The sequence below is a fragment of the Amblyomma maculatum genome, chromosome 11 (genome assembly GCF_055883805.1).
Source record: "Amblyomma maculatum isolate TAMU_Amacu chromosome 11, ASM5588380v1, whole genome shotgun sequence".
Classification (NCBI taxonomy): domain Eukaryota; kingdom Metazoa; phylum Arthropoda; class Arachnida; order Ixodida; family Ixodidae; genus Amblyomma; species Amblyomma maculatum.
This window is the reverse complement of record NC_139354.1, coordinates 31817555-31834381: the sequence shown is the minus strand read 5'-3', so window position 1 is coordinate 31834381 and position 16827 is coordinate 31817555. Positions and strand designations below refer to the sequence as shown.

The following is a 16827-nucleotide window of genomic DNA, read 5'->3' as shown; positions in this document are numbered from 1 at the left end:
TCCTTTAGCTGACGAACACGCTAGCGTACGGAGAAGCCGCATAGGATTAGGTGAGGTCAGGGGCCAGTTACACAATACGCTCGCGAAAAACTGGGCTTTAGCCACTTTGGATGCTGCAGTCGGTGGGCCATGCCAGCCGTGGCAACCAACCGTGCGGTGCGGTAGCGCAGGGGGCGCTGGAGTCAATGTGACCTCCATCATCTTCCACAGATAGATCGGCCGGTGAGCCGAAGAGGCCCTAAACATGTTTCGTGTACCGCTAAACCAGGGTCTCAGGGGCTCAATTAGGCCCCTGGTGCAAAACGCGCTTCCCCTGCGCACTGCGGCGTGCCTACAGCAGCAGAAACAGCAGGCGAAGCCCGAAAAAATTGAAGTGTTTATCGACGACCGGCCCGTGCTGGTCGATCCCGGCACGACCGTGCTGCAGGCTGCCGCGATGGTTGGGGTAGAGATCCCGCGTTTCTGCTACCACGAGCGGCTCTCGGTGGCTGGAAACTGCCGCATGTGCCTGGTGGAAGTGGAGAAGTCGCCCAAGCCCGTGGCCGCGTGCGCCATGCCCGTCATGAAAGGCTGGCGAGTGCGTACCGATTCGCCCATGACACGGAAGGCTCGTGAGGGGGTCATGGAGTTCCTACTTATGAACCACCCTCTGGACTGCCCAATCTGTGACCAGGGCGGCGAGTGCGACCTCCAGGACCAATCTATGGCTTTCGGCAGCGACCGGAGCCGCTTCACCGACGTGCATTACTCGGGCAAGCGTGCCGTCGAGGACAAGGATGTGGGCCCGCTGGTCAAAACCATCATGACCCGCTGCATTCAGTGCACGCGTTGCATTCGCTTCGCCAGTGAGGTGGCCGGCGTCGATGATCTCGGCACCACGGGACGCGGCAACGACATGCAGGTGCCCCACATGGATTCCGTCCTTGTTAAATTGAGCCGACGCTGGCTTTGCAGACCTTTTGCCATAGTGTTCGCTGCAACAGTGAAAGAGCTAAGTGAAGGTTGGCACGGCGCAAATGAAATGGATGCTGTCACTAGAGAAGACACTGAATGCCACTTTGGGGCGATTTTATGTTGTTCACAGAACTTGACAATGGCTAGTTGTCAGCTTAGGTTGAATGATGTCATGTTGGAGATGCTCACCAAGATGAAAGGTGTGGAGGGGCTATCCTGAACAGGGGATTGCATAGGAGCCGTATGTCTGTTCGAAGAAACTGTGTAACCTGCCTATTTCATACGTTATCGTTTTAAACTCGTGACAGACTATTGTCCAGCTCGTTGTGAGCAAGCATTCTAATTATCTGAAATATTTGATCTGTTCTGAGTTGGCAAGTGACTGCAGTACAGCTATCGTTTATGTATGACACAATGAGTGGCTAGTTTCACTGATTCAGAATAAGGTGGCTTTAAGTGCATTCCTTTATACCATCACGTCAATTTAGCCAGTAGCATAGTTTGTCTCATTTTGATTCCCTACCTTGTGTGCTGTGAAGTGCCTTGTCTAAGGGGCTTGTACAGGCTTAATGTGTGCACCCAGCGCAAAGGTCAAGCAACTGCAACGTTCTGCTGATTAGCAAGAGGTTTTGGGTTTTGGTCTCAGACCATGGCGGCTACATCTTGACAATTGGGTAAAGAAACAGCGCCCATTAGCTGAGGTTTCAGTGTGTGTTGGAGAATTTAAATAATGATGAAAGTATGTTCAAAGCCCTGAACTGAGCTATGCTTCACACCCCGGACCTCTTTTTGCCGTATTAGAATTAATTTTTCTCTCTGTCATTTAGGTGGGCACATACGTTGAGAAGATGTTCATGTCAGAGCTTTCTGGAAACGTGATCGACTTGTGTCCTGTGGGTGCCCTCACATCCAAGCCGTATTCATTCGTTGCCCGTCCTTGGGAGACACGCAAAGTGGAGAGCATCGACATTCTCGATGGTCTGGGAAGCAACATTGTGCTTAGCACTCGTACGGGGGACTTGCTTCGGGTGCTTCCACGGCCCAATGACGACATTAATGAGGAGTGGATCTCGGACAAGACACGCTTTGCGTACGATGGCCTCCGACGCCAACGCCTCACCACGCCAATGCTGCGAGACAAGCAGGTATGCTCGCTTGGAATTAGCACATGACATACTGCAATATTGAAACATGTAGGATCGCACTTGAAACAGCGCATTGAAATTGCACTCAGTTTAATCGGAAAGTGTATGCACGTGTTATAGAATGCTCCACAAAAATACTTTAATGGCTACATCTCTCCATCAAAAACAAGATGGAAAAGCAACTGCTTGCATTCAAGCTGTGGCTGTGGGTTTCTGTTGTTGTTTCTTTCTTAATCAGTACTGCAGCCTTGTTTCCAAAACCTTAGCAGTGGTATGTTACTGTTGGGAATTGAAAAGGGCCTTTACAATGAGAGATAACTAAAACAGAGTTGATTACGAGGCTAGAAAAGTGCATCATCATGGTGTTCATTCAACTTTTCATCTAAAGAACTTGCTATTTTCTGAGAAATTCTCCAGCCTCCATTAACTGAATGTCTTTGATTTTACATCTTGCTCTTGACAAAGAGAGACAACTTTGATTATAAGAGCAACGTGCCTTCTTTCAGGTAAAGACAGTTCCAATTTGTGCGCACATTTGCCCAATGTCACATGATGGCAATATGTGGTGTGGCCAATGCGTGTATAATCCATCTTGCTTCACATCATTTTGTCACCCTGGCCTGCCCAGTCAATGCACAGCCGTGACTGAGACATATCAATTATAGTCTGATACAACTCGAGAAGAAAGCGATAGGTGCCCCTTAAAGCAGGCCCTTCGGCCAGTGGTATCGAGTAATTTTCATGACACTGCTGTTAATCCGATTAAGTCACGGTGAACAATGGTGAACTTCCTTTCATCTGCCCTAGCGTTTTTATGCTACCAGGTCCAAAGGAATGAACCATGACACGTTGAGAGTCGGTCAACGTGGCTCGGGGTGCAAAAGCCACTTTGTCTTTCATCCGACCATAGATGTCTTGGTGTTTTCTTTTTCTTGCTTGTTTTTTTTTTTTTTTGTTCGTTTGCGTTTGCTTGTTTATATCCACAGACTCTGTCTGGCATGAAGTATACATTGTGGTCTGAGAGGCATAGTAAAAAAAAGAAAAAAAAGAAAACATGACACGATAACACAGCAGTATGTATCATCTTGTGTTTGTTCATCCTTCACTATGCATCTCAAACCTCATTTTGTGCTTCATGATGCTTCTACACCAACTATCCCTCCAAAATTGCTAACCCACATCTGGCATTATAGGATGGCTGTTTTTGTTTACATTACTGCCCAGGTCCTACCAATATAAAAGGGAACAAAGTTTGAACATTCAATAATGATCGCTTCATAAATATGTGTCACAAATGCTTCTTTTCTTATTTTCCGACTTTTTTTTTCTCTTTACTTTTATTATTCAATAGTATTTTCAATTTTAGCAGAAAAATAATAATTTTGTGCGAACTGGTTGTTCTCTCTTTTGTATTTGAAGGACCTGCGCCTCCGTTTGTCATATGCGCTGAAGTGTTGTGAACTCTCTGCCCTTTTTGTGGAAAAACCCCGCCGGGGTGGCGCAGTGGTTACGGCGCTCGACTACTGTTCCCAAGGACGCGGGATCGAATCCCGGCCTCGGCGGCAGCTTTTCGATGGAGGCGAAAAGCAAGGCGCCCGTGTGCTGTGCGATGTCAGTGCACGTTAAAGAACCCCAGGTGGTCGAAATTTCCGGAGTCCTCCACTACGGCGTCTCTCATAGCCTGAGTTGCTTTGGGACGTTAAACCCCACAAACCAAACCAAACCAAACCTTTTTGTGGAAAATAAGATACACATGGACGAATGATGTGCCCTCTTTGTGGAAAATAAGATACACATGAATGAACGATATGAACAGATGATTTGCCCTTTTTGTGGATAATAAGATACACATAAACGGATGATGTGCCCTTTCCGTGGAAAATAAGGTACACATGGATGAATGATGTGCAACTGGCACAGGGAGTGCTGCAGCCCTGCAACTGGCAAGAAGCACTGTCGGCTGTGGCCAGTCGCCTGTCAGCTGCTGCCGCAGCCACGTCTCCGGATGGCACCGGAGGTGTCGCAGCTGTAGTCGGAGCCCTTGCTGATGCTGAAGCTCTGGTGGCCCTCAAGGACCTGCTGAACGCCCTCGGCTCGGAGGCCTTGTGCACAGAGGAACGGTTTCCGGGGGCTGTGGACGCGCGCGCTGACTACCTGTTCGGGGCGGGCCTGGCCGCTGTGGACGAGGCGGACCTTGTGCTGTTGTTGGGGGCCAACCCGCGCTGGGAGGCGACGACACTCAATGCGCGCATACGCAAGAACTGGCTGCACAACGAGCTGCAGGTGGCTGTCCTGGGACCTCCCGTCGACCTCACCTACGAGTACGAGCAGTTGGGCGACAGCCCTGCTACCCTGCAGTCCCTGGCCACAGGATCACACCCCTTCTGCAAGGTAATTAGGGCATTAGCCCCTTAACGTGACAAATTGTTACAAGATGTGGATATGAGGTATGTTATTGTAGTACATAACGACATGGAAGATTATCTAAAAGCAGGTGATATTTATGTAGACATATTCAATGTCTAATAGTGTTGCATACATAAGACATGTTCACTCAGGAGAGGAAAGATACATCAAAAATATAATTGGACTCGAGAAAATGCATTCGGACAGTAATAGGAAACACGTAAATTTATCGCATGTACATCAGTCACCATATGAATACAGTAGAGGTACCATAAACACTAAACATACAGTGCAGCTACAGGAAAGAAGGCTAAAACGGAAAACCAGACTATCGAGGAAAGCAACCAAAGGATACGAAAGAATTGCAAACTGTTTGGTACAGTGTCATATCTGGAAGTAGCCTCGGGAACAATGAAAATGTATGAATTTATATGACACTTTGCAGAGCCGATGAGTCTGAGCACTATTTTGAGGTTCAGAAGTAGTGCGTATATCTGGAGCAAGTGTACGGAATGGCCTTACTGAGAGACTTCTTTCATCTATGTGAATGGGAGCTCACAGCATATGACATGCTGACTCTAATTGATGATAGCTTCTCAAGAGCACTGGTGTAGGCCCTATACCTTCTTTGTATTGTAGCAGGTATTTGTGACTCTTCATTTCAGGATCTGCTAGGTGTAAAGAGGTCACGCTGGTATCATTGTAATTAGCTCATCTTGCTATTGTTTAGCTGCAGTTCGTTATTTTTGCTGATTTTCTTTCTGACTTCATCTGACGTTCAGGGCCAAACGGGCAATGAACATCTTGACATTACAAAATTATCAGCATCATTTTTAAGCAATTCTAGTCCAGAAGTTCTTCTTTGTGTTAGGTAAAATGGACAAATATAGTGCTTGTGGCACTTATGATTCCTGAAAAAAATGGGTAATTTGCTGCAAGAATTGAATTCTTGACGGAAAAAAAAAAACATTTCATTACAAAATAACGCTCAACAAGTGCACATTTATATAAGATTTCAAAAGTCACCAGCTAGATATTCATAACAACTATTATTCCTGTCATTTACTTGCTCATTCGATTTGTGAGCCTCTTTTGCGATCAGCTGCATAGCATATTCCTTAAAGCAATGCCATTGTTGGTTTGCCTCGGGCAACCATCACACTTTGCAGCACCCTGGGAGAACGCCCAGTGACACAAAAATGACCACTCTGGCGATGCTGATTATTAAAATCGGGCACGGCACTCATCCTAAATGTTTCCACGCTCTAGAGATTGACAGACACATCCCTTGAAACACTCTTTCCAAAAGAATCGAAGACTAATTAACGTTTTGTGTCTTCTTGTGAAGCCATTCTTTTTTCTCTCTCTACCAATATACACATCAAGGATGTCAACTTTAGCTCGCTGCTGCTCATTGCGAGAATTTCCAAGAAGAAGAAATTGTATAAGATGATAGCTCCCATATACTACAGTAGAATGCCGCTTGAAAAACGTCACTTAAACAAAGTATGCTGTTGTACGAACTTTATTAAATTCTCCACCGAAATGCCGTCGAACACAAAGCAAACGCCCTTCAGTTTAACGAACTCAGTGCAGTGTGCGTTTCACTTCTGTGAACAATTTCGGTGGCACCATTTTGTATCTGCCAGGTCAAGTTGAACACTTCAAGTACAACCCAAACATTTTTTGCACATTTTTACGTCGAGAACCACGCTCCATCACCGCGTGGTGAAAAGCGGCATCAATTTAGCTTCACACGTAATTGGCTAACTAAATAAGCTCGTAGCTGACCGGAGACATAGCTGGCTTTACACGTTTAGTTGGCTTCAAAGCCATAGCCAGCTATAGCCAGAGCTTGAGCTTTTTTACTAGCCCATCGTTCTAGCTTCAAGAAAGGCGTGCGTATGCGTGCTAAATATTGCAGAATAGTCAACACTTATTTCACTTCAGTGTACTTTCATTTTAACAAACTTTTCCCCTCAGGTCCGTTGAAGTTCGCTCCAGTAAAGCCTGACTGCATAAGCAATGCCCTGTGTCGGGCAGCGTTGACAGAATTTGGCAAAATATTTTGATGGTCAGCATAGGGTGATTAACCCCTTCACCATTTTGTTATATCAACGAATGTTTTAACAAAACTGCTTATTTCTTTTATTCCTGATTTCGGTTATTATTGCAATAAAAAGCATGCATTCGATCTTTAAAAAATTTTTCAAGCAAACACGAAGTCAAATTAGCATATTGAACTTTATTATTTCTCACAATACGGAAGAACTGCTCAGCACAAAGTCATCACTGTCGTCCTCGCTCCCTGAAACAATGTACACTTCAGTGTCTGAATCACCATCGTTCGAAGAAGATGACGACGAAGAAAAGCGTCGTTTCCGAGAAGACGGGCCAGCAATGCACGCGTCGCCTCCGCCGGATGCCATTTTTAAAACCCATGTTGCCATACGAAAAAGACGTTTATGTGGTAGAAAAAAACTAAATTATCAGGTCAGTGCTGCCATCTGTCGAGCAAAATGCCATCTAAGCCACAAACGAGCGCTGCTCGTCCGAAACGCTGAAGGGAAGAACCTATTCAGCGAGGACGAGCTATAGTCGTCCAGAACGGTTTGGGGACGGCTTGGCAAGGACGAGCGCAGCTCGTCCGAAACGGTTAAGGGGTTAAGGCAGAATCAATAACGCTTCCAGACCCACTTCCTGTATATTGTTCATTTCGATAATAATGCAAACCCTAGAGCTGAGAAAAAAATATATTTCGAGTGAAATCGCACTCAAGTATGTCGCAGGAGTAAGCAGCTTGTTTCAGGCACATTGCCTAGTCCAGAAGTAAATTTCAAAAAATAAAAAGGATAGGTATTCTTTTTTTTTTTTTTAATTTTTTTTTTTTTTTTTTTTTTTTTTTTTTTTTGCCAGATGACTCTAACAATCCCTGTTTACCTGCAGATAATCTTCCCTTTTTCCAATACACAAGAGGTACACTTTGCACACTGTTGTAAAATTCGGCATTGCTGGTTATCACCCAGTTTTTGAAAAATGTGTTCTCTTTTGCTCTAAAGAATTGCCTGTGTGTAAATGAGACGATGAAAATTTAACATCACAAAAAAAAATTGCATCTTAAATAAAGTTTAGCCTAATGTGTGTCCTTAAAGCTGGCCAAAGACTGATCTGATTTTGAAAAATATTTACGCAAGTAGTATATTTGGGTATGTCTAAATAGAGCAGCTCTTTTTTCCAGAAACTGAAAGAAAACTATTGCAGAGGAAAATCCTTGCTGCCATAAGCAGGTGACCAACTAACAAAAGAAAAAAAAAAGATTCCCATATACTGTTGTCGTTTTTGACTATTGTTGGCGGCTTCTTCGTATGTATTTCATAACGACCTTCTCGTCTTGTTACCCTTGTCTACTCAGGTAACGTGAAATCAGACCAAAGGCACTGATGCAAGTGCTCGTAGGGTTAGTATTTTGTAGTGATTGTACTGATATACAAAGTGTCTGCGCGGTAGCCTATTTGTCTACTGCTTTTATAGTAAAGCATAAACTTGTGTACTTAAATTCTGCACCTACCAGTGGTGCCATCATGTCCCACCAGAGTATGTAATATTTCTGCACATGTATCATGTACTGCGCAACACAGTGAATTCCTAGAGAAGAAAAACATGTTGTCAGGTACAGAAATGAAATAAAAAGCTTGCTGAAGTAAGGTGGTTGCGGCTGGCTCAAAGCAGAAAATAGACTTCGATCCCACAGTGGATTGTATTAGATTTAATCGGATCTGTGACTTTCTCGGATGATGGCAACCTTGTTCTCCATCGCTTATGGACTTCTCCCGCAGACTCTGTCGCAGGCCAAGCGCCCCCTGGTGCTGTTGGGCAGCGTGCCACTGCAGCGGCCGGATGGGGCGGCGGTGCTAGCCCTGGCACAACAGGTGGCTCGACACGCTAAGAGTGCTGAACCTGGATGGCGGGTTTTCAACGTGTTACAGCGCACTGCCAGCCAGGCTGCCGCTTTGGACCTTGGTTATCGGCCGGGTCCTGACACTGCCCGCCAGGCCAAGCCCTCGGTGCTCTACTTGCTAGGTGCTGACGAGGGCACCGTGTCACGGCAGGACCTTCCAGCCGGCTGCTTTGTTATATACCAGGCAAGACCGTTTTAGATGATAGCTACATCATGTGCAAAGGCAGTTTGGTGGCCCGAGATGATTTCGACAAGAGATCCAAAACTGCGGAGTTTAGGAGTAATTGTAAGAATGCCTTTGTTGAAACATAAGGGGAGACTTGAGCGCGACCTTTAAAAGTGTGACACAACAGCGTTGATAGCTCCCGCCTGTGGCTGCTATTGAGGATCCTCGTTTGTATGCATGCACTTTATTAGGCACATATTCTCCATTCCGATAATTTTAGATTCTGTTATTTCACACATGCTCATTAGCATACACTCGTAAGCTACCATATTGCTGTTAACGGCTACATTGCTGTTAAAGGGGCAGAATACTGCACCTTAGGGATTCAATGTTTTTTCAACACAGTGGAATACTTCCTGTCTCAAATGGTCGATTCCTTAGTGGTTTTGTAAGAAACTCTGTAGAAAAATATTACATAGATTTTTTCGATCAGAGCATGTGCCCGTTTTTATGTAGTCCAATGCTGGAAACCATGAGTAGCGACCGCAATGACGATTGCGCGTCGACTGAGGTAATGTACCGAAAACTAAAATAAATCTTATCTGCCAGACAGTAATTAGACATTTTTAGTACAGAGTAGTGTTCATTTTAGTTTCTACACCCAATGCTGCTACAGCGCAAGAACATACGCCTCATCAACGGAAGTTTTAATGGGCCATGGTTACTGCTTCATCCAAGGAAGAACGGACGGACGGACGGACGGACGGACGGACGGACGGACGGACGGACGGACGGCCGGCCGGGCGGGCGGGCGGGCGGGCGGGCGGGCGGGCGGGGTGGTAGTAGTAGCTATCATGCTCATTTTTCTCCCTATATACGGACGGACGGACGGACGGACGGACGGACGGACGGACGGACGGGGTGGTAGTAGTAGCTATCATGCTCATTTTTCTCCCTATATCTTAATTATTTATATAGATTGGTTAACTAAACCATCATTCTATTTCTTAAATTTTTTGTTTCTACATTACTAACATTATGCCATCTAGTGACAAGCTTCAAAAGCACATCTTAAGTGATGCGAAAGGAACATAGTGCACGGACCGGACAGAGTGCAAAATATTATAAACAAAGCGAGCACTCTTCAAACAATACAGATCACTGTGCACTTACGAAAACCAGTGACGTTTTCCCGAGATGCGGTCACATGGGCCACTACAGTGATAATTACAGCGTTCTGCCGCAAGAAGCCACTTCAGTCGTGTCTGTGGGATTTTCAGGGCCAAATTAATATTATAAATCCTGGTTTCTTAGATATTGTAGTGCTCATTCTATAATGTAGAGGGCAAATTCTTTTCATTTCCACCATAATCTCATTACATATTTTGATCAGTGTTTTGTCTCTTTAAGATAGTTTGGTTTCTGACAGGACTCAGTGTAAAAATGATGGGCATAAGAGGAAATTTCATGCATCCTTTGGTTTGCGTGCGCAAAACCACACCCCAACAAGATCATTCTCGTGCACTACCTCAGAGAACTGCGAGGAAATTGCCTTGCGGGAGCACTCTTGGTGTATGCTTACGTTCCTGTGTGGAAAAAGCAGGGCACCATTGTGCCTGTGCTGGCTATGATCTGTCATGGCCAGATCTCGGCATTGTGTGCATGTCACATACCGGTGATTGCCTCCTGCCGACGTTCAAGACGTGTTTGCACAAAGTGCACCCACTTATCAATTTAGGCTTAAGAACTCCGGGCCGCATTGTCAGCTGATGTGGCATCACAACGAGCATTATTGCAGTGTAGAGATAGCCTCATGTTGGTGTTATGCAGCACCGTTGTTGTATTTGTTATTTCTTGCATTTGATTTTCATTTTATTTTTATTTCTCATTAGCATCATTATTATTATCACTATTTTAGTTTTTGTTACCATCATCGATAATGATAATTATTTATAATTAATCCATTAATTACAATTATATAATTCACTCACTGTCACCTATCACACACCAATTAATAATCAATCACTGGAACCACAAGTTACCATGATGCGATGTTTTTTTTCCACAGACCCAGATTGCATACGGAAAGGCGCCCGAGTTGCATGTTCATGCAGTAGGTAGCAGCTGTGCAGAAGATGGTGTGAGATAGAGACACACTGCTGCACCGCTGGCTATCTTCGAAGTACTGTGAGCAATTCCTCTGTGACCTACAGACAGGCCGAGGCAGGACGGGGGTTTATTTACAAAAGCAAAGGGGTTTATTCCTCACATCTGGCCGATATCTGTTTGGGAGATTGGGGGGTTCCGGGCGGCAGCAGATAAGCAAGGAACCAGGAAGAAGGAAGCCGACAAGCCCCCGCGATGAAACTGTGTGCTTTATTCCCCGTGGGAGCGGAGGAAAAGGCACAAGATTTGTATACGTTTGGCGCAGGCCCCACAATGCTCAGAGCAGGATGGAAAGCAAAAATCATGTTAAAAAAATGCCGATATAGCTGCTGCTGCGGTATACAGTGAGAAAAATGTGGCAATTAAAAAGAGATAACTAGACCAATGCCATTTTCAAGTCTGATATCATGAGCTGGTTTTATGATCTATCTTCAGCTCACTTTGCACTTAGTAGAATAAATGCTCTGTTTGTAGTTATTCTCTCTGAAAAGGCATTTATCGCTCGTTTTTGTTTAACACATTTAGACTCGCCTAGAATGCTCACATATTTTATTTAAGAGACTTCTGTTAAGACGAACTTCTGATATGGCAACCGTATTGTCTGCTCCCTTTATGAGCCTACTGTATGAGTAGTCAACCTGATGTAGATTTAAAGCTCTGTAATAATCACGCACTGTGGACATGTGAACAGGCCTAGAACTAGCATATGTGAATCGAGATCAAAGGTTCTCGGAGGGTTCAATTCCCATTTTGCCCTCCCATCCCAAAGGAATTGCCCGAGTTGGCAGCTCCCACCAACTCGTCCATGTCGTGTAGTCTCACGACGGCACGCAACCCTATGAGCAGTTGGTGCCGATGAGGCCGAAATCAGATTTTTTGGAGCACGGGGCTTTTAGCATCTCTCATTAATAGGGCAGGATCACACAGCACACACGGGGTAATCAGACTTATGAAAATGCCATGATTACAGCCGATAAATGTCTGTAGAGGAAAATTTTAAATTCCACGAACTGATAATAAAGAATCCCGGGTATTCCATGGGAGACGTTGCAGAAAAGTGGGCACGGGACTAAGCAGCTCAAAACACTGGCAGCAGAATGGTGGATTTTAATATAATTTTAATATTTATGTCTCCCGACTTTTTAATTTCCCAAATTGCCTTATATTATATTAGTGCAAGCAAGGTAAACCATTCGTTTCCTCATCATTCTGCGAGGCCTGCTGATGTCTGTAATGAACAGTACCGTGACAAAATTAGAATATGGCTGCTAATGCACACTTCACCATAGAATGCTTATATCTGTGATTTTTCACTGGGAACTGAAGACCTTAACCGTGATCATATACTGCCATAGTTGTATTTCTGCCGCGAAGCTACCAGGCTATAAAACTGGAGCACATGACTGAGAACAATGGTAGTGCATGTAAATCTTCCGTCTTTGTTACATGCACCCGTTATTGTGCGATGCTCACTTCACCAAAGACGAGACGAAAGAGCAGTGTTCGATGTATACAATGCTTCTCCTTTGATCTTTCCCATTGTGTGTTTGAATTTAGTTTCACTGTCACTTTTTCATTGAGGCATACACTCCCATCTGGACTGGTCTTCTGTGGAGTAGTTTGGGTGGAAGGCAGAGGTCTGTAAATCGTGCTTTCCTGGATCCGCTTTGATCCTCTAAGGGTGCTGGAGGTTGATGCTTCATGCACAAAGACAATAGGCATTTGCATGAAAGAGGTAAAACTATGCTGCTAATGCAATAAAAATGAAACGAATCATATTTGACTGCCCAGGGCCACCACGGAGACCGGGGAGCAGAGCTGGCGGACGCAGTGCTACCTGGATCAGCGCACACTGAGAAGCAGGCCACCTATGTGAACACAGAGGGGCGTGCCCAACAGACGCTACCTGCTGTCACCCCACCTGGCCTGGCTCGCGAAGACTGGAAGGTGGGGCACTTTTGTTTTACAAGGATGCCCTTGAGAATGCGTGAACTGCAGTGGCAGAATAGCAGACTCTGCTAGTTGCTGATATTCCACCATCTTCTTCAGTGCTGTAAACACTGGAATTTTTGCGGCTTTGCGTGTGTTATGAAAGTGGACGGCACTTAGGGTGTTTGGGTGACCAAGAATTGAGAAAATTTCAGGAGAGCGCATAGGTCACCTTACATGCAGCTGAGCGAAAGTCTTTTGGGCCGCCCTGTTGCGATCCTTGGAATGCCCGATTCCTCGAGAAAGGGAGAGAGAGAGTGGAAAAGAGTATCTGTCCAAGCAGAAATAGACTTAGCTCTTTCACTCTCTCTTTTTCTCTCGTGAGTCTCTTCCTCTAGAGAGAGGAAGAGGATGAGAGGGAGAGAAAGCATCTCTCCCTGAGAGATAGATGCTCTTTCTCTCTCTGAGAGAGAGAGTCCCTCTCTAATGAGAGACAGAATCTTTCTCATCACTGATTATCGTTATCTGTAACTATAACTATCAGTCACTGTATACTAGAACCACTGATGATTACGTCATTTGATTGGCAGGTAGACCGTACACTTTTTGCACACACTTTCTGTGGATGCCACTCATGAGCTGTAAATACTTCCGCTTTAAAATGCATTTTACGAGTGCTTGCCTGTACGCTTTCTGCCCTTCCTTCCAGGTTATCCGTGCACTGTCGGAAGTGATTGGAGCGCCACTGCCGTACGACAGCCTGAGCGAGATGCGAGGCCGCATGAATGAGGTGGCACCACACCTGACAAGGTACGGAGAGCGCCAAGAGCTCCTCGACCTCTCTAGCGACGCCGGGGGCGCCAAGGCCGGGAAGGCAGAGCTCTCTCTGCAGGAGCCAGTGCGACCACAGTTGCTGGCCCTGCGAGACTTCTACATGACGGATGTCATCAGCAGGGCGTCGCCCACCATGGCAAAATGCATCCAGGCAGTTGACCAGCAGGCCTCTAGGCCCTATTGAACCATTAGTCCGTGTGTTGTACATAGGAGAAGACCGTCAATAAACGCTCGGTGTTGAATTATTTCTTTCTTCTTCTTTGCATTTTTTTTTCACCATGCCTTAATACCTCACTCATCTAGCAATTAAAAAAAAAGTACAGAGTGATGTACTCAAAAGCGAGTTTCTTGCTAGGCATAAAGGTGAAAACAAACCCAACAAAAAATGGCACTATAGACGGTGAGTGTCCTTGGCAAAAATGTGTTCTATCATGGCTGCCGAGGCAGGTTCCTTAAAGTATTTCTAGCCAAATAATGAGAATTATTCTTAAAAAATGTCTGTCTAGAATAACTGGCTATTTTATGTTGCGTCTGTCTTTGAAATGCATCTTATCAAAGCTGTGTGATTAGAAAAATATTGGGTCTAAAGCGAATTTGAATAATATCTGAGTGCAGACTGAGTGTATTTTGCTAACATTGCAAAGTCAGATTACGGATTAAATCTTTTGCAAATATGGCCAGAAAAAAGCTAATTTATTGGAGGTGTGCAGATAAATCTAGGATGGAAGCAAATATGAGTAATAAAAGCTGATTACAAACAGTATTTTATAACAGTTTAATAAGCTAGTACAGATAGAGAAAAGTGCACAAAACATAGCTCTTAAAAGAAACAGTGCAAAAAAAATTCATCCACTTCAACATAATTTGTCACACCTGTAAGGCATACCAGGAATTAACTAAGGAATCTGGAATTGTATACTAATGTCATTGTTCACAGATATTTGATAACAATATTACTGTCAGTGAGAAAAATCTTAGCACAGTTTGTCTTATTCCTCGCATGGGATTTAAAGAGCTAGTTTACCAAATGCTGTTGTAATGGAAGCGTTGTGAGTGCCTCTTTACTGGGGAAATAACGTCAACAGCCGATTAATAAGGGAGTAATTACTCATTTGCATCCACCCAAGCGCAGCTATACAGCTACAAAAGAAAGCTGTACAGCTTTCTTATAAACTTCGTAGTTAAAGAAAAATTCGTCCTGGCCCAGGGATAGAACCCGGGACCGCCGCCTTTCCGGGGCAGTCGCTCTACCAACTGAGCTAACCAGGACAGTCAGCAGAACAGATGGTAGGGCGAGAGCGAATTGAATAATAACTCGAAGTGGGAAGGGTGTTGATCGAATATTCAGGGGAATCCCCCAAGGTGGAGTTTGGTTTGTAATAAGGAAGTAATTACTCATTTTCATCCACCAAGGCACATCCAGGTGGATGCAAATGAGTAATTACTCCCTTATTATAAATCTACTCCACCTTAGGGGATTCCCCTAAATATCCGACCAACAATGGTCAATTAACGACGAGCGGGCACTGGTAAAGTGAAACAATTAACACGGCTCGCGAAACGGACAGAAAAGCAGTTCCTCGCATCACCTGAAGAAAAAGCGTTGGTCCGAAACGCAGTGTTCACGACGACACGTTGCCCACGTATGTCGATTTCGTCCCATGATTGGCTTCAAACACCCCAACGTTATCGCGGGAGCGTGAAAACGAAACTATGGTTTGGAAATGGTGCAATGTTCCTCGGGCAGTTTAAGTTGGCTAGAAAGTTGTAATTAACACAACCATTGTTTGTCAAATATAATATGTTGAAGGCTGACCAGGTGTACTTCTTCAAACTATTGCAATGGATCCATAAACACAAGCTACATATTTCCCCAGCACATACTTCAAGCTCATACAACATTCGGAACCCAAAACGAAAAATGCCGCAAGTTAGAACCAATTACGGAAGGCAAGCACTGGATTTTCAAATAACTAATGCATTGAACAGCAACAATATGCAGGTAAGCTTTAATATGGGTCTCAAAAGTTTTAAAAAGTACTGCAGGAATTTTCTTGTGAACAGTAATATTCAGTTCTCATTGGCGTAAATTATTGCAAAATGAGTTCATGCGTTCTATGATCTCTCGCCATGTCCTTGTCATTTCTTACAATTTTAGTGTACTTCTGTGAAACTGTACTCTAGCGTATTGGTTACACGATGCATGTCATGGTTATGTGTGATGATTTGCTGATTGCTGATTGGAAACCGGTTTGTTGTCCAATGACCTACTGTTACAGACATGTTCGCGATACATCATTAAATTATTGTTATTTTGTACTTATCGTTGTTTTGCAGATCAAAGTGTTTGTGACTGCATGTCAATCTCGCAGTGACGAGTCCCGTTTAGTACCCACATAGACTGCTTGACCGAACTTTATTTTACTATTTTTGTTTGTGTACATTGTGTAAGGGGGTCGAGGCCCTTGTCAGGTGCGTTGTCGCCTTTAGCCTCGGCCCCCTCTTAGACTGTGTCTAAGGAATCAATAAAGAAAGAAAGAAAGAAAGAAAGAAAGAAAGTTTCGCTATACATATTCAAACTATTCTCAGATGGTTCGGATAGTGAAAATGCAGAGCAAATCGAATAAAACAAGTGAATATCATTCAAAAACTATTCAAACTTCTGATATATTAATTATATTGTTATTGCTTGCTTCCAGCATTCTCATAACCGTGCTGTGGGAAGGAATCACTAGAGAATTTTTGATAGTTGCGCGAAATGGACAGATCATATTACTTATAAGGCAAAGAAATCTAACATAGGCTATTGGAGTCCTTTGGGGGTTTCAATCAGAATTCTCTTCAAATTTAAAGATGCTTTATAATCTGCAATGCAATATATTTCAAATGCATATTACCATTGCATCTGGGCCTTCAACCGCTAATGTCATAAAGCTTTGAATGCTTAAAAAAAACTGGAATGAAAAATAACTGGACCTGTGAAAGACACTGGAACACAAGAAAAGGATGTATATGGGACAGCTGGTCCAATATCTGTTAGATTCACACCAACTGGCCCAAACGATCACCATATTAAAGAATAATATTGCTAGGGTGAGTTACATGTCTCACACTAAAGACCTTTTTCTGTGACATAAAATTGTTTGCATTAACATAAACCTAGAACACCATCTACTAAAGTTCTCTTCTCCTACTACCAGTACTGATTCAATTACAAGCATTGCCAGATTAGAGCCCGAGATTATTTTTACTTGCTACACTGACATGCG

The 16827-nt window shown here is 44.1% G+C and overlaps 1 protein-coding gene across 1 annotated transcript; it reads left to right on the top strand.

The window, feature by feature from the left end:
* Positions 1–231: 231 nt before the first annotated feature.
* ND-75 (NADH dehydrogenase (ubiquinone) 75 kDa subunit) lies at positions 232–13805 on the top strand. The gene is made up of 6 exons (XM_084583300.1): positions 232–901; positions 1782–2099; positions 4020–4490; positions 8342–8647; positions 12587–12742; positions 13434–13805. The coding sequence occupies exons 1-6, from the start codon at positions 245–247 to the stop codon at positions 13740–13742; spliced, it is 2217 nt and encodes a 738-aa protein (XP_084439426.1). The 5' UTR covers positions 232–244; the 3' UTR covers positions 13743–13805.
* Positions 13806–16827: the final 3022 nt, after the last annotated feature.